The sequence below is a fragment of the Dreissena polymorpha genome, chromosome 9, assembly GCF_020536995.1.
Source record: "Dreissena polymorpha isolate Duluth1 chromosome 9, UMN_Dpol_1.0, whole genome shotgun sequence".
NCBI lineage: Eukaryota > Metazoa > Mollusca > Bivalvia > Myida > Dreissenidae > Dreissena > Dreissena polymorpha.
In genome coordinates this window covers 91,288,973-91,311,108 of record NC_068363.1, presented here as the reverse complement: position 1 = coordinate 91,311,108, position 22,136 = coordinate 91,288,973, and the positions used below count along the sequence as shown (strand labels likewise).

At 35.6% G+C, this 22,136-nt stretch overlaps 2 protein-coding genes across 2 annotated transcripts in view; both read left to right on the top strand.

The window, feature by feature from the left end:
* Nucleotides 1-3,981: 3,981 nt before the first annotated feature.
* Nucleotides 3,982-10,530, top strand: LOC127845006 (uncharacterized). Its single transcript, XM_052375617.1, has 6 exons — nucleotides 3,982-4,087; nucleotides 6,259-6,500; nucleotides 7,522-7,654; nucleotides 8,565-8,729; nucleotides 8,962-9,057; nucleotides 10,097-10,530. Exons 1-6 carry the CDS (start codon nucleotides 4,009-4,011, stop codon nucleotides 10,195-10,197), a joined length of 816 nt encoding a protein of 271 aa, XP_052231577.1. The 5' UTR covers nucleotides 3,982-4,008; the 3' UTR covers nucleotides 10,198-10,530.
* A 10,800-nt stretch (nucleotides 10,531-21,330) lies between these two features.
* The window catches only part of LOC127846257 (vacuolar protein sorting-associated protein 53 homolog), a 35,096-nt gene continuing 34,290 nt past the window's right edge, over nucleotides 21,331-22,136 (top strand). Inside the window, exon 1 of the mRNA XM_052377426.1 lies at nucleotides 21,331-21,361. Coding sequence (XP_052233386.1) covers nucleotides 21,331-21,361 — 31 coding nt within the window. The remainder of the gene's footprint in view (nucleotides 21,362-22,136) is intronic.

Here is a 22,136-nt window from a genome sequence, read left to right as displayed (position 1 = left end):
TGTCAGTCCTAATTATCCTTTACATGGCTTGTTTGTTTGAATATGTTAACCACAACGCCATCACAAACACTTGTAAGTAATATTGTCGGTGAATTGAATATGTTTACAATTCCATCTTACGCGAACTTTATACTTTTATTAGTGTATACATTGAGTATGTGACATTTATTTTTGATATTCGGCAAATGTGATTGTATTGCATGTGTTGTTATGCATTATATTATTTAAAAAAAAAACTCATTTTTATGTAAGGCATGGTTTTTATCTATAAAAAACTAGTAAAGATAGTTTTAATGATAAATGACAAGAACTGTTGCAAGTAAGTTTCATATGGAACTTAAACGAATCAGAATGCTTAAACGTGTGCCAGAAGGAATTAGACTGTACATTAGCATATTAAAACTGTATGAAATCCATATTTGTATGTATACTCAACTATTCCCTGAATAAACAAGGAACGGAATGTTTTGCTGATTTACTATAAAATGATTTCGCCTTTTCAACTTTCGATCACACGTTGTGAACATCTCATGCGGATTAGTGATCAACATGTAAACTACTTTGCCCTTTTCTTTCACGGATAACGTTTCGAACACATCCACCTCAACATTCGAGCCTTGCCCCAGGTAGATAAGATGCTTGCACAAAATAAATGTATTATTTAGTAATTTTTAGTCACGTTCCTCTATATCGCAGTTCTAATAGGCTAAGCAGACACGATACTTTCTGCTGTAATGGATTTTTCTTTTAAGGAAGTCCCTTCTAAACCAAAATCCAGTAAGTAACGTGTCTGCTTAGCCTATTAGAACTGCGATAAAGAGGAACGTGACTATACAATACTAAATACTAAATTTATTATTTGCCAGCATCTCATCTACCTGGTTCGCGGTTTGGATAAAAAATGCATTAAGTATCGTCCTACACGGGCTAATCTGTAAGGATTTTTTGCGCATATGCATAGCCCGTTTTTGCTATAACTATCAGAATCACATTGGAATCGATCGTACATAACCTTGTTTGAAAGTATGTCAAGGTTTTAAATGAGCTACACGTGCTCGGTATAATTCAAGTGAAATGTTAACCCCGTGAAAACGGAAACGCTATGCTCGGAATAAGTCATACACTATTATTTAAGGGCTAACTGTATCCGATAATTAATACCAAAATCTTGATCCGAGAAACTAAATGACTGATGGACTGAGTGAGTGACTGTGTGATTGAGTGACTGACTGAGTGAGTGACTGACTGTAAGTGAGGGAGTGAGTGATTGAGTGAGTGACTGACTGAGTGACTAAATGAGTGATCAGTATGCATCTATTTAAAATGTATTCTTTTCTATTAAGGCATTATTCCCGCGAATATATCTATTCATACGACACACGAACACCATGTTAGTGTTCATGTGTCGTATGAATAGATATCGTTGCGGGAAATTAAAATGGAATTAAATATGCAAAACAATAATAAAAACGAGCATTTTGGTATCTACAGACATCTATTTTACCATACCAGGCGCTGAAATTTCTGCAATTGCCACAAGGAACACTGATTTTTAATTGATTAAGTTTATTTTACGAAATAGTGTACGAAATTTTCGTTGATTTTGAGTAGTAATGTTACTTTAAAAGGTTGCTGCATTCTTATCGAACGGCACCATTTAACATCAATAATTCTTTAACGGTTCAATATATCGGAAAAGTAGCACCGGAATCGGGTTCAGGTAGACAAAATCACATCGATTGGACTATCTGATTGTTTTATTTCACTGGATTTTAAGGTATACTGAATTTTGAGCTTCTGTTAAAAGTGTGCTGCATTCTTATCGACTTTTACCATTTAAACTCAATAATTCTTTTCCGGATCAAGATATCGGAAAATTAACAACGGATTCGGATTCAGCGAGTCAAATACATATATATTTCACTATCTTATTGTTTGATTTCGATGGAGCGAACGAGAGAGCGAGCGAGCGTATTTCAATTGTGCACGTAAATGGGACGGTCTATGAAAAGGGTGCTTAATGCAAAATATGTTTTGATTATAACTTTTTTCTTTTTTTTTTCTTTTTTTTCACTTTTTTTCAAACTTTTAAACAACACTATAAACTGTTTATGTTTTTAAAAAAAAAAAAAAATTTGTATCATATGATACATTTGTATTTTTTTATTTTATTTTTAAAAATGGATAACGTTTGAACGGCTTTAGATATCTTAAAAATTCCAACGAATTCGTGATCAGCGTGGTCATAGGCATATAGATTTAAACATCTGTTTGTTTAATTTTAAAGTAATATTTTTTTTACTTTCAAACAAGGTTATGGTTCAAATGTTACGGACATAACATTCCGCATATATCGCTTCAATATCATGTTCTTAATTCTATCAAACAGTTTTGCATTATAAAAAAACGTAAACACTATAGTAAAGAAACTAAATTACTCGCGTTATGCCAAAAATGAGTCTGGGATTGAACCCGGATCGCCTTGGTGAGAAGCGTGTATACCAAACAATGCGCTGAAAGGACATGCACATGCGTAGCCCTTTTTTCCCATAGCGAGGCTCATTTTGTCTTTCAAATGAATTGTGCTGATGCAGTACTTACTGGTAAGCATTTCGTGACAGCTGAGATATAATAGGGTCGCATGAAAGGAAAACATGGCTAAATGCATGAGCGGTTTGCACATGATAATCTGGGACGACGCTTTACGCATAAAGCCCGGTTTTCCCCATTATGCGACTCATATCAAAAACAACGTTTAATTTAATTAGAAGACAATGTGTTGGATTCGGACGAATATCGATTTTAATTCACTCGTGATCATAGAAAACATATATGTTAAATGATCATTCGTGAATGACAATCGATATGCCACCGAAACCAACACATATCCCCTATGAAATACTTGTCATCGAACCCGGGACACTTTAGCGTTAACAGTACTCTGCCGATTGTAAACGCCTTGTTAGTACTACACGTATTTTCCAAGTTATCGACGAAGAATTTCAGAAATCAATTAGTTATTTTGTTTTTCCATAATACAGCATAACAAATAGGTTTGGGGATATTGACAAAGTGGCCAAACAATCGCGTTCGGCCCTCAAGTGAGAGGAATATGTTAGTGTATGTTCACCCTTAATTAGCATAAATAACCATAAATAACCAGGCAAAACCAAAAGAAAAACCAGCCATACGCGCATGTGCAGTGGGCAATCCCGTTTCCGATTCGTTTCCCATACAAGGAACCCCATGCGGATGCCCGGTGGATGCGTCTCGGTCGCGTCTCTATATTATTTACACAGCCCCTCATCACTGCCGGGTTCCAAACAATAAACAGGCACGCCCAGTCACATGTTTCTTTCAGCCTGCAAACGTTCATCATTTGTGGAAAAACAAATGATGTTTCAAGACAATAAAGAGCTAATGTGGATTATCGTCATCAATTTGTGAGTTTCTTCTTTTGCGTTTATATAAAAGTTATTCAGTTGAGAAGTATATGCACATAATATGTAAGAAATTAAATTACATGAGTCTCGTGTTGGGAAAACTAGGCTCATAAAAGCGGAAAGTGTCGTCACTGATTAGCTTGTGCGGACTGCACAGGCTAATCTGGGCCGACACTTAAAGCACATGCATTATGCCCAGTTTTCTCAGAACACGACTCATATGTAATAGTGTGTGCATTTGTATTAGAAAATGTCACCATATACTTTCGGAGGTTAGGGAAATAAAATAATTATTTTAAGAAAAAGTTAGGTGTGAAATTTTATATGACACGTAAATAATGTCAGCAATCCTAACACTATGTTACCCTATTAAATAATTATGTATGTATTTTAATTTATTTTTTTATAAACTTATTTTATATTATAAAAAATTAGATTATACTGTTATAAGAAAAAAGTAGTAGTAGTAGTAGTAGTAGTAGTAGTACTTCTTTTTGAAAAACTAGAAAGCTTACACGTTATTTTTTCTGCTTATTTCAGAACTTACAACAGTGTATGATCAATTATGAATATTAATTTCAACATGAAGAATTTTTCACATGGCGTTGCCCTGGTCTGGTGTTACTTCCTTCTTCAGAGCGAGGGTAAAATTACGGTGTTGTATATAAATCGTTCATCTGCCAGTTTCCACGTTCATTGTGTGTTTGGTGAATGTCTTCTGCTCCTTCGTAAAGATCGTTCTTTTTCAAAAGAATGAAGAGTGGTTAAGGTAAAGAGCTTCTATTCATGTATTATCGATAGTTTGCATTGAGTGCATCGGAACTCCCTATTATGTGGCAATCGCCCCCATACGGGGAATAATGAAAATTGCAGGAGACGCCCCGTTCCAAGCAGTAACAACCCGTTGTTTTTATGTGTCCAGGCTAGAGCACCTAACAAACGGCAAATCCGTGGAAGTTCTCATGCAAAATTAGTAGTTAATGGTTGCGAATTGGTCGAACGTTCTTCCTCTAAGTAAGGGCGGCGTGTGTAACGGCTAGGCAACGAGAACGAGAACCATATGCGTAAAGTGTCGTCCATGATAAGCCTGTGGAGTCCGCACAGTCTTAGCAGAGATTAAACTTTTCGCTTTAATTATATTTTGCGTTTAAAGAAAGTCTCTTTTTAGCGAAAATCCAGGTTGGGCGGAAAGTGTCGTCCTTATTAGCATGTTCCATCCGAGCCTATCACATAATTTACATACGCTTCCAAGTACATTGCTTCTCGGTGAAGATAAATATTATTAAACATCGACAGGGTAATATTTTAGCGGCATCTATTCTTCTTGATTATATTTTGATGCATGTAAAAACAACGCTTAAAGATTTTTGTATCATGTATTATTTATGTTTTTTGTTACAATGTTATTTGTGTTATTATGACATCTATAACGGGTATTTCGGTAAGTTAAATACGCTCGAACACGCTTGCGGGGGTACCGCAATTTCCCATGTATCTACGTGTTATGGTGGTATTAGTAACAAATAACAATTCTTCAAAAGAACTTACCAAAGGTATTTACGAAAACATTAATATATCAATTCTTTATTATCATCTGACACGAACAAACTTTTTGTTGGTCGTATTGGTAATTAATAACAATTGTTTCTGACAGAAAATATGGTGGTCTCAGTACTAAATACCACTAGTTTCTGACACACACACAAAAATCAAATAATCAATCAAATGTTAACAGGTCATTCAGTACGTTACGCAAAGTTGGTACCAACATATAACAATTATATGATTAATATTCAACATCGGTAACATACATATCAATTTTTATAATGAAAGAGTCAAACAAACGATAAGTATAGTTGAAACTCGCACTTGTTAAGATCATGTTTCGGATTTGAAATTGGTTATAAGGGACCTTTTCACCTTTTGATAAATTGACAAAATTGAAAAAAGGTTTCAGATTTGCATTTTTGAAAGAAAACGATAATACTGAACATTAACCATGCTCTAAAATATCACTAATATGCATCTTATGACGATTTAAAAACCTGAATATTATAAAGCGTTACAAACGCGAAACGATTGGAAAGTTCTGTTGTTATCGTCATAATTTGTGACATTGCAAGGATTGCTTATATAAAGCATAAAAATACTTAAAAAGTTGAATATTTGCTATTATCTTTGGTGAAAAGGCTTAAGGGATACAACAGCTTAACTCTCGACTGCAATGCAGTCTGTGTGTGCCCCTTTATGTTGAGAAGATTGTCAGCGGAAGTGACTGTGATCTCATATTTAGTATTTACCATATTGCAGTATGTGCACTCGTATGCATGCGATCATAAAAGTTATTTCGTTCTCTAACCTGATATTCGTTTTGACCAAAACATTTTGAATTGTTTTCGAAATTAACCGTTAGACATGTAAAAATATTATCGTGAGAACTACGTTGTACTTCCGACGCTGCCCTATGCCAATCGCGTTTATTCTCGTAAATGTTCGGATATCGTCGCGGGAAATTCAGATGGAATGTATTGTAACACAAAAAAGCGAGCATTTTGTATCTACTTAAATCTATGTAACCATACCACATCAAGCGTCGAAGTTTGGGTTATTGCTATTTCATGGGTTAACTGTATTTTACAAAATATTTTACGAACTTTTCGTTGATTTTGAGCATTTATTTGGCTTTAATCTTATATGGAGAGATTTGATATTATTTATCGGAATATTGAAATATATGTACTAAAAATTTCACTGTTTCCCATAAGCGATAAGATTGCTTTACAATTTAGAAAAAAAAAGGTTGTTTACATTGCAGGAACAAATGTGGCATTACCCGCAAACTGCGGAAAGAGTATAAAATTAAATACGTCGAGTTCGGTAACACTTACATACCGCAATGAAAACGGTTCGGTCGACGATTGTAGTTATGTCTTCACACAAGATGACGTCACACGCCAAATATGCGTCACCGTGGTTACCCCCAGTTCCGATATTGACTGCAACTTAAGAATACAATGGCACACTGGAGCGGAGACATTTGCGTTCTACAGTCACCAGGTAAGACAACGGAATGGACGTGTGATTGATTTAAGGAACACTGATTTGTATGGGTAAACTTTATTTACGAAATATTTTGCGAAATATTCGTTGATTTTTAAGTATTTATGTTACTTTGAATATATATCAGACAAGTTTGGTAAACGGTAGGCGGAGCTACAAATGCCTTATACGTATGTAAATATTCGGTTGTCACATGATTTTTATTTAGTAATATTTAAGAGTAATGGGACCGGCTTTTCCACTCCTGTCTTAGACTTAAGAAAACAACAATTTTACTTCACAGTTTGCATATACTTTCGAAAAGTGATGCTCAAATCCCCTAAAAAATTGTTCTTATTAAAGAATTATGCACTATGTAGCAGTGACTGGCAAGTTAGTCGCATACGACAGGATTTATAGACTATTACATTTACAGTTTAAGAGTAGTGTTTACTCTTATGGGACTTGTTCACAGTTCGTCAAAGTGACACCTTGTAAAAAAAAAAAAACCAAATTAAAACCCAGCGTAAAAAAATATCGGCTCATTTAAAAAAAATATATTTAATCGAAATCGCATATTCATTATAAACTACTTTGCTTGTTCGATATGGAAAATGCATGTATTACTTATACAACTTATATTACGTATATATATATAACGTCAATATAATCATTATGGGTGGTGCTGTGGTAGCGAGTATGATTTCGCTCCTAAAGGGCACAGGGGTAAATCCAGGTAAATGGAAACTTTTTGTTTTCCGTCCAATATTTTTTTCCAAGTATAATTATTTCGGACGAGTCAAAATAATTAAATGATGGTAGTGACAATATTTTATTACATTTGTATAAACTTAGTCAACACAAAATAGGAAAATACATGTGCGTAAAGTGTCGGCCCAAATAAGTATGTGCAGTCCGCTCAGGCTAATTAGGGCCTTATCTGGATTTTCGCTAAGAAGAAACTTTATTAAAACAAATAAATACAATCAGCCCCGTTTTCCCAGAGCTCGGCTCTATTATCAGTTTTCTGTCATTGCAGCTGTACTGGTGCGGCATGTTCGACTACAGCCCCGTGTGTATGCCAGTGTTCAGCATGGGTGTCTTCCTTCGCGGCCTGCATACCCTACCCCGGGGAGCGCGCTACAGCATGAAGTTCTACGTGGAACGCACCGGTACGTAGCTATCGATCGCTCCGAGTGCTGTCTTTTATTAGCGAAATCTGTCTAATCACAACACTTGGTTATCGAGTGTTGAGTGGTTAAACCATTTAAGCAGAGTGAACTCTACCATCCTTCTAAATTGGATCAATTCATTTCCATATTTAGAATATTTCTTACAGAAAGTCCTTTAAGCAAACAGCGCAGACCCTGATGAGACGCCGCATCATGCGGCGTCTCATCTGGGTTTACGCTGTTTGCCAAGGCCTTTTTACTAGACGCTGGGCATGAATGGGTTTAGTAAAGAACAAGTGGCTAATTTTCAGTGATTTTCAACGAGCATGTTGTTATTTTATGGCGGTTACTTGTTGCCTATCAAAAATCGAAACGGTGTAGTTAATTGTGGCGTCCTCCGTGAGAGCGGGTCTTAGCGGGTTAGCTCCACATTCTTGCAAACTTTTTCAAGGATATTAAGTTCTTGTTATTCCGAGAAAACCGACTCGATAATGCGGCTATAGGCCTACGGTTTAAAATGCGTTTGAACTTAAATGATTTAAACTGAGCTATACACATAAGTTGTTACCCAATTGACTACCGACAGGCGAGTGAATATAAAAATCCAGCTGCTCCAAAAAACAACACAAATAGTTTTACCAAATAATTAAATCAGTCGTTATATCAAGATTTATGCTAGGTCACTAGTTTGGCGTCAGTATATAACGATACAAACGCTATATGTTTTTTTTAATTTAGCCTTGTTCTGAGAAAACTGGGCATAATGCATGTGCGTAAAATGTCGTCCCAGATTAGCCTGAGCATTCCGCACGGGCTAATCAGGGACGACACTTTCCGTCTAAATTGGATTTTTGCTAAGAAAAAAAGCATTATGCCAGTTTTCTCAGAACTTGACTCAAATCATTTGCAGACTCCATTCCATGGTCAAACACGATCCAGAACCACGCGATGAGCTGGAACCGAAGTCTCATGATATCGAAGTTGCACTGGAATATATTTATCGCCGCCACTATCATCGGTCTTATTATATCAGGTTTTGCTGTCTACGTCACTGTAAGATTTTTGAAACGTAAAGGTAATAGTTTTTTATATTATTTTTATTTACATTTCTTGGCATAAAATATTATCATAAATTGTGTCGTTTGTCCCTCAAAATTATGTGATAAACACTCGAATGTATAATTTAAATAAGCTTAGGTGGAATTTAAAGCCCAGCTCTCTCTACATAACTACAATACAAAAATGTCCGTCTCCATTGTGTTTGTCATAGAATATTGAGTAAGCTAATGGCATTATGACAACTTCAGTACCTTCGGACAGCGTCATAACAGACCTGGACGTTGAGCTAACCCAGATCTCTCAGGAGACGACCCTACAAGACGTTCCACATGCTATTAAGAATGGTACTCTTTAATAAAGATTGGAAAAACTCATAGTCATACAATTTGTTTTGTTACCTCCTAGTTGCTTAAAAAGGAAAGTTGTTAACGAATAAGAAATATGATGCGATATGTATTTTAACTGTAAATCTACATATGAGTCGCGTTCTGACAAAACTGGGCATAATGCATGTGCGTAAAGTGTCGTCCCAGATTAGCCTTTGCAGTCCGCACATGCTTATAAAGAAAGACACTTTCCGCCTAAATTGGATTTTGCTAATAATAGATTTTCTTTAAATAGAAAATATCATAAAATCGGAAAGTGTCGTCCCTGATGCGCACTGCACAGGCTAATCTGGGACGACACTTTTCGCACATGCTTTAAACACCATTTTCACAGATCGAGACTCATATATAGAGAAATACACACATTCATTTCGCTCTGATAATGGTGAAAATATATTTATATAAAACACACGATTATGGTTATTAACTATCGGCCAGGGTCTTGTGAAAGTATATACGCAATATCACTCGTTGTAACATTTCCGTTAAAGTTAAACACATGCATGGAGGCGTTATTCGATATTTAATGCTCAAAAGCTGTTAGTTTATGTTTAACAATCTTTCTTTATGTACCGTTTATATATTATTGTCTATGTGTTGTCGTTGAATTTTTCAAGAGTTAAGTCAATCGGCTGTTTGACGTTTGCTTATAGATTAGTAATTCACATAAAACCTTAAAACGGTATCTGTACATATGAGGTTTTGGGAAAACTGTGCTTAATGCATGTGCTGCAAAAAGTGCCGTCCCAGATAAGCAGTTAGGGATGAAACTTTTCGCCTTAACTGTGTTGTTGTTGTTGTTGTTGTTGCTAAGAAGCAACTTCCTTTAAACGGAAACTACATTCAAAACTGCCGTACCAGATTAGCCTATGCTGCCTGCACATGAATTAAACCCAGTTTTCCCAGAACTGCATGTATTGTTTGATTGGTGATCAGCATCAATATCGCGATATTTGAACACCGAAGCAAAGCCGATAGACTTTGGTTATGTTTTCAGAGAATATTACGCAGATGTTACCGTGGCAGCCCCCGCGATATGTGTCAGAAACACATCCGAACGACGGTATCGAAAACTCTCATCTGTTGCAACGTGACTGAAGTCAGCACGTCACGCTGTGGTTTCAATTGCACATGCCATATTCAGAGCCACATGCGAATGACAACAACGCATGTCTCGTCTGCTTCGGCGTGATAATGTCACTCAGCGATATTTACGCCGAATTTTATAGTGAAAATGTATTATTTCTACACCTCACTACGGCTACGAAAAAACGAGATAAATTAATAATACAGATAAAATGTTGTTTATACCATTACCAATATATGCATGTACGACATATTTTGATGTTTTTTTCTGTAGTTTTTGTTTCGTGTTTGCTTATGTATTTTTGCTGTTGTTGTTTTGCTGTTGTATTTTTGCTGTTGCGTTGTCAGGGCTCAGGATCAACGGGGTTCGCATGGGCTGGACAGAATGATAACTCACCGTTAATAAATTTATTGTTGCAAATATCTCATGTTATTTTAATATATTTACAAAAATCTCAAGTGCATAAAATACAGTTTTTCTTGCAGTTTCTGTCGATATCTTAAGATTTAAGAATATATTATTTAATACGCCTGAAATCGGTGCCAAAATTTCACGTTGCATGAAGCACAACCGTTTATATGCATTCATTACACATGCATTTTTGCCAATAACACAGGCTTATTAAATAAAGTAATTCCGATGTTTTTCACATTGCCATAAGCCGCATAAAAAACTGTCTTTTATGCACTAGTTGGAATTCTTCAGAAACATTGTTTTAAAAAGTTATTTGAAAAAGCACCACTTATCGGTTTGTTGACATCAATTCACATCCTGCATCCTGATTGTTATTTATTAGTGAGGAATAGATACACTTGATATTATGGTAAGCGCAACACAGGTAGTCCATTTGAAATGTTGTAATGATTTTCACGCGGATGTTTCAGAACTAATAGATAGCCGCACTACTGATATATGTACGTGAAAGAAGGTGCCAAATAAGGTGATTAATTTTTCAACTTAGTGTGTCAATCCTTAGTATCGGCCCTCTTAATGAATACATACGCATTTTGGAAGTGAACACAAACTAAAACACGCATGTGTTTCATCTCAATCTATAGTTAAATGTGTATTCTTGGACATAACAACAAAATCTGCATTTAAATCGGCATTTTTTGACGAAATACTGGCTAGCATTAGCCCTCCTGTAGTAATATGTTTAATGTACAATTATCTCATAGTATCTGCCCATCTGATCGGTTGCTAAGATTTAATACTATGCGCATATGCTTGTTACATATAAAAAAGAAACTTAATGGAAAAACGACACTCTTGCTCATGTTGTTCTTAAAATATTTTTACATTTTATTAAAAAATAAGCGGCGTTTAAAACATTTGATTAAGCTACTATTAATAAAAACAAGCAAACACACATAATTGTGTGTTACGTAATAAAAAATCATAGCATCACCCTGAATAAACATGAACTACTTTCCAATGAACACCGGAAATCATGAGAATGATCGTCATCATAGTCATGGATGATCATAAAATAAATTACAACTTCTAAAAATTGAAAAACAATATTTACTTTCCAGCACTTCTTGAATGTTTTCCTGTAAGGCACGAAACTATGAGGAGAACGATGCTATGAGAGTAAGGGTTAGGTGTTTCATATGTATTTACATTAGTATCATGCATGCAAACAAGGTTTTTGATGTTTTGACGACGTTTTATCTGTAGGTCCTTTAAAACCTAATACATGAACTTTCCACACAATTTGTCTTTTTTATGTCATGGATACCTGCTTTTTAAAGAAACTACCTGTTTCGTAGTCAATTTTATTAAACGTGCAATACAAGTCATTTATGTAAAAAACCTATGGTAATAAGTGTAAATATTTTAAAGAAGTTTGTATTATTTAAACCACCCCAAGGAGGTAGCTACGTTAGGCATGCGGTCAGTCGATGAGGTATGCGGTATGGCAAAACGCCATTTTGCAAAACCGACAAAATGTTTTGACGGCCTTTTTCGATATCGTTGTCAAATTTGAAAAATAAAATCAAATTTCTGTTGAAAATATTGCGTGTGCAGGTGTTTTTTTATAATTTCTTATTTGAAGAAGTAAAAACGTTGTTTTTGTTAGAATCGCAGCTATAAAAGTGTGTTATCGGCCCAAATCTAACTGACATGTTAAAATCACGTTTTTCACGTGCGCAACAATAACCAAAATCGCTGCGAACGTCATACATCTCCTCTCTGGATATTCAGTACTGCCCTTGTAACTCGCTGTCATATGCATAATGGTTACGAAATATTGTATATTGTATGTCTGATTTTATTCTAATAATAAGATAATATTAGTCGAATGATAAGAAAAATTCTTTCACAATTTTGTTGTGTTCGTCAATGTTAAACAATGTTTGTTTTTATTAAATATTTATGAATTAAATTAAAAGCCTAAATATAAAAAATAAATTACCGTAAACCGACATGTAGACAAGGAAAAGACATGTTCATGCGGCAAATTTTCATCGATAAGAAATGGTTTATTGCTCAAGAAAATCGCATCGGCGGCTTACTGTATCGGAAATTAAAAAAATACTCGCCTGAAATAACTTATGGTTGTCGAATGTGATAGTGTCACTTGCTTATCATCTGTTGATGTGTCAAAATATGTTTGAATGCAATATTTTTCGGTACATTGAATTGTGACTTTTAATTGACTTAATGCACATGCACAACTTTATAGTATATTCACATGTCATACCTTTTATGAGAATGTAAAGTGGGCTGAAGCGCTGATTCAGATTTTATATCGTATATTGCATATTTTGGTCACTCTAAAGGCACATACATTGTTTGCGATCACTTTATTTTTATCCGAGCGCATTATTTTCATCAAACTATTTCATTTTAACCAGTATCTACCCAGAACAATATCATCGCATAGTGAATAATTAACACCGTTCTGTAGTTAAAAGTACAACACCTAAAATAGTAAACCACTGAGTAGACATAAATTTCAATATTTCTGTACAGATATTTGAGCTCTGTGAAAAGGGGGTTTGAAGTCCGCACAGTTAATCAGGGACGACACTTCTCCTTTTAGCAAAAATCAAGTTCTAGCGGAATGTGTCGTCCTTGATTCGCCTGTGCGGACTGCACAGGCTAATCAAGGACGACACTTTTTGCAAATGCTTTTAAGCCTCTTTTTACAGAGCGACGCTCATTTTCAAAAACCGCACAGCAAAATGCTTTGTTTACCATTATGAGCCTCGTTCAAGGAAATCTGGCTTAGGGCATGTGCGTAAAGGGTTATCCCACGGACGACACTTTTCGCCTGAAGACTGAATGGATTTTCGTTAAGACGAGGCTTGTTAAAAAATGAAGAATACCATACATGCGGAAAGTGAAGAATACCATACATGCGGAAAGTGAAGAATACCATACATGCGGAAAGTGAAGAATACCATACATGCTGAAAGTGAAGAATACCATACATGCGGAAAGTGAAGAATACCATACATGCGGAAAGTGAAGAATACCATACATGCGGAAAGTGAAGAATACCATACATGCGGAAAGTGAAGAATACCATACATGCGGAAAGTGCCTTTACGAAAATGCATTGAGACCATTTTTCCCATAACGATGCTTATGTAAACTCGTGTTTGGCCATCTCAATCATTTATTGAAAATATTACTTCACGATACTTTTCGCAGCGGTTAACTCCCTTAGATAGGTCAACGGTAACCAAAGACGTTAAAAATATCATCATTCGACAACTGAACGGATTCTTTTGTTTGTAACTTTTACTAACTTAATTTAGTGACATTCAGTTTTACACAATTATAGTTGTTGATATTTTAAAGTAAAAATATAAATTGAATACAAATAACTAAATAAAAAGACACACACATTGAAATCGATCGTTCATAACCTTGATTGAAAGTATGTCAGGGATTTTAAATGAGCTACACATGCTCGGTATAATTCAAGTGAAATGTTACCCCCGTGAAAACGGAAACGCTATGCTCGGAATAAGTTTACTTCGCGCGTGATGCTTTTGCCGAAACTGTCGTTGTTACAATTTTCGATAAGGGAGTGAACCGTTGCGAGAACTCATACAGGATATATCACTACGAGTTGTCAGTCCTAGCTTGTTAGTTTGAATATGCTAACCACAACACCATCAAAAACACTTGAAAGTAATTGTTTTGCAGGGAAATAAATGGATAGCATTTAACCATGAAATTAATAACAACATTGTGTTGCCTGTTGTTTACTTTAAATATCACTCTGTTGAAAGAGAATTAATTGCTCTTGTTTCCTGTAGCAAATTGAATAGATGTTTTGACATTTAAAATAGCTGTTAGAATAAGCTTTGTTTTAGTTCAGTTAAATTTTAGGTTTTATAGAGAAAGCAGCAAAGACATGGAAATATTTTTATATAAACAATAGGAATAATAGAAAAGAGTTGTTTTAATGCTTTATATGAAAAGTAAAGAATACTGTGAAATATTTAAATAACTATAGTGTAACAAAAGTATAATATAGTTGAAAAGTGCAATAGTGTGTGTTTATTATTTTTCCTGAGTCGGATTTAAATAGAACCCTATAGAACAGTAATATTGTCAGTGCATTGAATATGTTTACAATTCCATCTACCGCAAAGCTACATTGAACTTCAAAGTTGTGTTATTGTATACATTGAGTATGCGACATTTATTGTTTGATATTCGGCATATGTGATTGTATTTCACATGTTGCCATGCATTATATAATGAAAAACTCATTTTTATGTAAGGCATGATTTTTATCTATAAAAAAACTTAGTATAGATAGTTTTAATGATAAATGACAAGAACTGTTGCAAGTAAAAATTTTATGGAACTTTTAAAAACAGAAAAACGAATAAGATTGTACATGAGCATATTAAAACTGTATGAAATCCATATTTGTATGTATACTCAACATTTCCCAGAATAAACAAGGTGCTGAATGTTTTGTTGATTTAATATAAAATGTTTTCACCTTTTCACTTTTCAATCACACGTTGTGAACATCTCATGAGGACTAGTGATAAACATGTAAACAGCGTTGACCTTTTCTTTCACGTATAACGTTTCGAACACAACCACCTTTACATTCAAGCCTCGCACCAGGTAGATACGATGCTTGCACATAATAAATATATTATTTTGTAATTTATAGTCGGGTTCTTTTTATCGCAGTTCTAACAGGCTAAGCAGACACGATACTTTACGCTGTAATGGATTTTTCTTTTAAGGAAGTCCCTTATTAACCAAAATCCAGTGTATGCATGAAGTATCGTCTTACACAGGCTTATCAGTAACGATTTTTTGCGCATATTCATAAAGCCCGTTTTTGCGATTACTATCAGAATGTTTGTCAAAAATAAAATGATAGTATGACTCATTATTGCTCGCACCGTTGCTCCCGAAAAAGAAACATTTTCGCAAAACACACACAATTTTTGTGATATCCGACGGGACAGCTTGTCCGTTTGGCCTGTCCGTATGATAGTCTTTCAGAACAAAATACGGAGACTTTTGTGCGTGCGACCCAGGAGTATGGCAGTGTTCTTGGCAAATATGGCGTCTCTTTGCGAAATGTTACCGATGAATAAGGCCATTATTTTTTTTTAATTCTTTTCGAATGTTTTTTTCTGGAGAAGAATTCATATAAGTTTTCAGAAACTTGTTTGAATGTAGTTCACATGTCATGCTCAAATTGTCATTATATTAATAAATACTGTTTAAACCAATGTCTTTTCTGAAAGTGTCCAGTAGGTAGAGGGAAAAATAAAGATGGGTCACGAAAAATGCACTCATGTTAAAATTATAATGGTGTGAAGTTCAAACATGTCCATTTGCTAAATGATCATAATCAGATTCCAATATTGATTGCAGTTTTTAAATTAGTTTGAATTTTTAAAATATCTTAACTGGTTCAAAAGTTATGCATTTTTTTAAGTTCTCCAAAATTAACTTTTCGGTGATTTTTTTGCTGAGCATTTTGGTCATAATATGTGTGCGTTTTGCGGAATCCTTGCGTGGAACAAAATAACTTTTTGGCTACCATTTTTTCTTGTGTTGTCTCATTTGGTTGAAACTTGCCTTCTATGTGTATTTTGTTTCACAACGAATCCATATTTTTGCATTAAAATACATTACCTCAACAAACAACAAATTAGCTATTGAGGTTTAAAAAACACATTGAATAGTTCATTGTCCAGTAAAAATCAATACCGCAAACAAAATACAACAACACAATAAAATGCTTTTGCTCTAAAGAATATGAAACCACCGCAATGTTACTTATAATACATTTTTAGTTTATAAGAACAATTTATTCTAGAGATTAAACACATTATCATGATGTTCATAATTTGGAAAAAACACTGCTGTCCTGACAAACCGACTATTACAGGACGTAAAGATCAAAAATGACCTTTCTCTCTGCAATCCGTGTATCCTCTCTTACCATACAAACACTCCTGCTTTTCTTTTTTGCAAAATTCAGCCTGCGACATATAACGGCGATGCGACATTTAACGACGCTACACTGTAGGTCTTTTAAATACTTATACAGGAACTTTCCACACATTTTTTTCTTTTTTTCTGCCATGGATACCTGCTGTAAAATCCACACTAACCTTTCTTATGATGCACCCTTCCATTTATCAACCGTGTATTTAACGTATTATTAACATTAAGCCATTTATATCACCTCTCAGTTGTGTACCGCGCCATTGTGCAAAACCGACAAAATGTTTTGACGGCCTTTGTCGATACACTGTCAAATTTGATAAATAAAATCAAATTTCTGTTGATAATTATTGCGTGTGCAGGTGTTGTCTTATAATTTCTTATTTAAAGAAGTAAAAAAAGTTGTTTTCATTGGACTCGCAGCTTTAAAAAGTGGGTCATCGGCCCTAAACTAATTCACTGGGAGCTGACGAGGTCAAAGCGAAGTCCGTTTCTCTACGACTTCGGGTATATGTTTTACTACGAAACATTGTGTCAATACACTACTTATGCCTCAGTCACAAATAATCCGGTCGCCGGCCGATGTATCCGATCTCCAGGCATTGGGAAGACTGGACACGTCGGATCCGTCCGCCGTCCGATGAGTGACAAAGTTAAAAACCTCAGTCACAAAAAGACACCGATCAGCGGCCGACGTTTTTTTTTCCCGCTTATCGGGCTGACGCTGACCGATGATTGCACGCACATCGGGTCATTTTGTAGCATCGGGCGGCGTCCGGATTATTTTTTTCAGTTTGTTTTACTCGATATCGGGCCCGGGAAGGAATCGAGTTGAGATCGAAAAAAGATCGGACGATCAACGAACGGTTATCGCCCGGCGTGCGCCCGACATCGGATTCATTGTACTTGTATCATAACGAGCATTGTTCGGCGTCCGTCGGGCATCGTGCAGAGGCCCTCCGGAAATCGAACGGTTGCCGGCCGATGTATGTGCCTCTGGGAAATACCTTTACTTTTCCGATACACGTTCAATGAATCCGATATCGGGCGATCGCCGGGCGATACCCGTGCGTTGATCGTCCGATCTTGTTTCGATCTCAACACGATTCCTTCCCGGGCCCGACGTCGGGTAAAATTTTAAGTGATACTTAAAATGAATCCGTACGCCGCCCGATGCTACAAATTGGCCCGGTTTCCGTGCGATCATCGACCGGTCGCCAGCCCGATGAGCGGAAAAATACGTCGGCCGCTGATCGGACGGTGATCGGTGTCTATTTGTGACTGAGGTATAATTTTTTAATCAGGCGAGTTTCATCATTTCTGGTATTTATGGTTTAGAGAACGGAACATCCAGTAATGGTAGGTACTTATTAATAAAAAACTAATTACAAATGCGCGTAGTTGCAACCTTTATATTGATTTTGAGCTAAAATCAAAATATTTGATTTGAAGTATTGCATAAGGTGGTTATTCCGTTAAAATAGCCAATTACAGTAACTTAACTTAAATGAAACTACATGATACTTTGATACACTGTACATTGAACATTTTAAAGTACAAAACAGGTTACGAACATATATCTTAATCATTCAAATGCTTTGTTTCGAAGGAAATTACAAATCGCTTGATGTATAGGTTTTGCTCAGAGTATGTATTGGTTGTGCAACGAACTACAAATATAAGGTATATCGGTAGTTTACTCAACAAAGTTTCTGTATCCATTTCAGGACATAGCACATGCAGTTTGCAGTTACTGCAGACTGCCAATTCCAAGTGCTATCGTGTTATGCAATTTCACGGCCCCTGTTTACAGAGCGAGGCTCATTTTGTAAACCGCAGCAAAATCCTTTGTTTACCAATATGAGCCTCGTTCTATGCAATCTGGACTTAGCGCATGCGCGTAAAGGATTATCCCAAGGACGACACTTTCCGCCTGAATGGTCGTTTAGACGAGGTTTCTTAAAAAATGAAGAATACCAGACATGCGGAAAGTGTCTTTACCAGTTTTCCCAGAACGAGGCTTATAAGCCGTATGTATGTAAACTTGTGTTTGGTCATCCCAATCATTTATTGGAAAGTATTTCTTCACAAAACTTTTCGGAAACGCTACGGAATAAGTCATATTTATTCCCGCGTGATGCTTGGGCCGAAAATGTAGTTGTTACAATTTTCGATAAGGGAGTGAACCGTTGCGAGGTCTTAAACAGGATACATGTATGTCACTACGAGTTGTCAGTCCTAATTATCCTTTACATGGCTTGTTTGTTTGAATATGTTAACCACAACGCCATCACAAACACTTGTAAGTAATATTGTCGGTGAATTGAATATGTTTACAATTCCATCTTACGCGAACTTTATACTTTTATTAGTGTATACATTGAGTATGTGACATTTATTTTTGATATTCGGCAAATGTGATTGTATTGCATGTGTTGTTATGCATTATATTATTTAAAAAAAAACTCATTTTTATGTAAGGCATGGTTTTTATCTATAAAAAACTAGTAAAGATAGTTTTAATGATAAATGACAAGAACTGTTGCAAGTAAGTTTCATATGGAACTTAAACGAATCAGAATGCTTAAACGTGTGCCAGAAGGAATTAGACTGTACATTAGCATATTAAAACTGTATGAAATCCATATTTGTATGTATACTCAACTATTCCCTGAATAAACAAGGAACGGAATGTTTTGCTGATTTACTATAAAATGATTTCGCCTTTTCAACTTTCGATCACACGTTGTGAACATCTCATGCGGATTAGTGATCAACATGTAAACTACTTTGCCCTTTTCTTTCACGGATAACGTTTCGAACACATCCACCTCAACATTCGAGCCTTGCCCCAGGTAGATAAGATGCTTGCACAAAATAAATGTATTATTTAGTAATTTTTAGTCACGTTCCTCTATATCGCAGTTCTAATAGGCTAAGCAGACACGATACTTTCTGCTGTAATGGATTTTTCTTTTAAGGAAGTCCCTTCTAAACCAAAATCCAGTAAGTAACGTGTCTGCTTAGCCTATTAGAACTGCGATAAAGAGGAACGTGACTATACAATACTAAATACTAAATTTATTATTTGCCAGCATCTCATCTACCTGGTTCGCGGTTTGGATAAAAAATGCATTAAGTATCGTCCTACACGGGCTAATCTGTAAGGATTTTTTGCGCATATGCATAGCCCGTTTTTGCTATAACTATCAGAATCACATTGGAATCGATCGTACATAACCTTGTTTGAAAGTATGTCAAGGTTTTAAATGAGCTACACGTGCTCGGTATAATTCAAGTGAAATGTTAACCCCGTGAAAACGGAAACGCTATGCTCGGAATAAGTCATACACTATTATTTAAGGGCTAACTGTATCCGATAATTAATACCAAAATCTTGATCCGAGAAACTAAATGACTGATGGACTGAGTGAGTGACTGTGTGATTGAGTGACTGACTGAGTGAGTGACTGACTGTAAGTGAGGGAGTGAGTGATTGAGTGAGTGACTGACTGAGTGACTAAATGAGTGATCAGTATGCATCTATTTAAAATGTATTCTTTTCTATTAAGGCATTATTCCCGCGAATATATCTATTCATACGACACACGAACACCATGTTAGTGTTCATGTGTCGTATGAATAGATATCGTTGCGGGAAATTAAAATGGAATTAAATATGCAAAAACAATAATAAAAACGAGCATTTTGGTATCTACAGACATCTATTTTACCATACCAGGCGCTGAAATTTCTGCAATTGCCACAAGGAACACTGATTTTTAATTGATTAAGTTTATTTTACGAAATAGTGTACGAAATTTTCGTTGATTTTGAGTAGTAATGTTACTTTAAAAGGTTGCTGCATTCTTATCGAACGGCACCATTTAACATCAATAATTCTTTAACGGTTCAATATATCGGAAAAGTAGCACCGGAATCGGGTTCAGGTAGACAAAATCACATCGATTGGACTATCTGATTGTTTTATTTCACTGGATTTTAAGGTATACTGAATTTTGAGCTTCTGTTAAAAGTGTGCTGCATTCTTATCGAACTTTACCATTTAAACTCAATAATTCTTTTCCGGATTCAAGATATCGGAAAATTAACAACGGATTCGGATTCAGCGAGTCAAATACATATATATTTCACTATCTTATTGTTTGATTTCGATGGAGCGAACGAGAGAGCGAGCGAGCGTATTTCAATTGTGCACGTAAATGGGACGGTCTATGAAAAGGGTGCTTAATGCAAAATATGTTTTGATTATAACTTTTTTCTTTTTTTTTTCTCTTTCTTTTTCAACTTGTTTTCAAACTTTAAACAACACATATAACTTGTTTATGGTTTTTTAAAAAAAAAAAAATTTGGATCATATGAATACATTTGTATTTTTTATTTAATTTTTTTAAAAATGGATAACGTTTGAACGGCGTTAGATATCTTAAAAATTCCAACGAATTCGTGATCAGCGTGGTCATAGGCATATAGATTTAAACATCTGTTTGTTTAATTTTAAAGTAATATTTTTTTTACTTTCAAACAAGGTTATGGTTCAAATGTTACGGACATAACATTCCGCATATATCGCTTCAATATCATGTTCTTAATTCTATCAAACAGTTTTGCATTATAAAAAAACGTAAACACTATAGTAAAGAAACTAAATTACTCGCGTTATGCCAAAAATGAGTCTGGGATTGAACCCGGATCGCCTTGGTGAGAAGCGTGTATACCAAACAATGCGCTGAAAGGACATGCACATGCGTAGCCCTTTTTTCCCATAGCGAGGCTCATTTTGTCTTTCAAATGAATTGTGCTGATGCAGTACTTACTGGTAAGCATTTCGTGACAGCTGAGATATAATAGGGTCGCATGAAAGGAAAACATGGCTAAATGCATGAGCGGTTTGCACATGATAATCTGGGACGACGCTTTACGCATAAAGCCCGGTTTTCCCCATTATGCGACTCATATCAAAAACAACGTTTAATTTAATTAGAAGACAATGTGTTGGATTCGGACGAATATCGATTTTAATTCACTCGTGATCATAGAAAACATATATGTTAAATGATCATTCGTGAATGACAATCGATATGCCACCGAAACCAACACATATCCCCTATGAAATACTTGTCATCGAACCCGGGAAACTTTAGCGTTAACAGTACTCTGCCGATTGTAAACGCCTTGTTAGTACTGCACGTATTTTCCAAGTTATCGACGAAGAATTTCAGAAATCAATTAGTTATTTTGTTTTTCCATAATACAGCATAACAAATAGGTTTGGGGATATTGACAAAGTGGCCAAACAATCGCGTTCGGCCCTCAAGTGAGAGGAATATGTTAGTGTATGTTCACCCTTAATTAGCATAAATAACCATAAATCAGGCAAAACCAAAAGAAAAACCAGCCATACGCGCATGTGCAGTGGGCAATCCCGTTTCCGATTCGTTCCCATACAAGGAACCCCATGCGCATCTATTCTCTT

Bases quoted from the DNA above. Each gene is read 5' to 3' on its own strand.
- LOC127845006 (XM_052375617.1), top strand. From the start codon at position 4,009: ATGAATATTAATTTCAACATGAAGAATTTTTCACATGGCGTTGCCCTG. The intron at 6,501-7,521 runs GTAAGACAACGG...CTGTCATTGCAG, and splicing joins TTGCGTTCTACAGTCACCAG to CTGTACTGGTGCGGCATGTT. The intron at 9,058-10,096 runs GTACTCTTTAAT...TTATGTTTTCAG, and splicing joins TCCACATGCTATTAAGAATG to AGAATATTACGCAGATGTTA.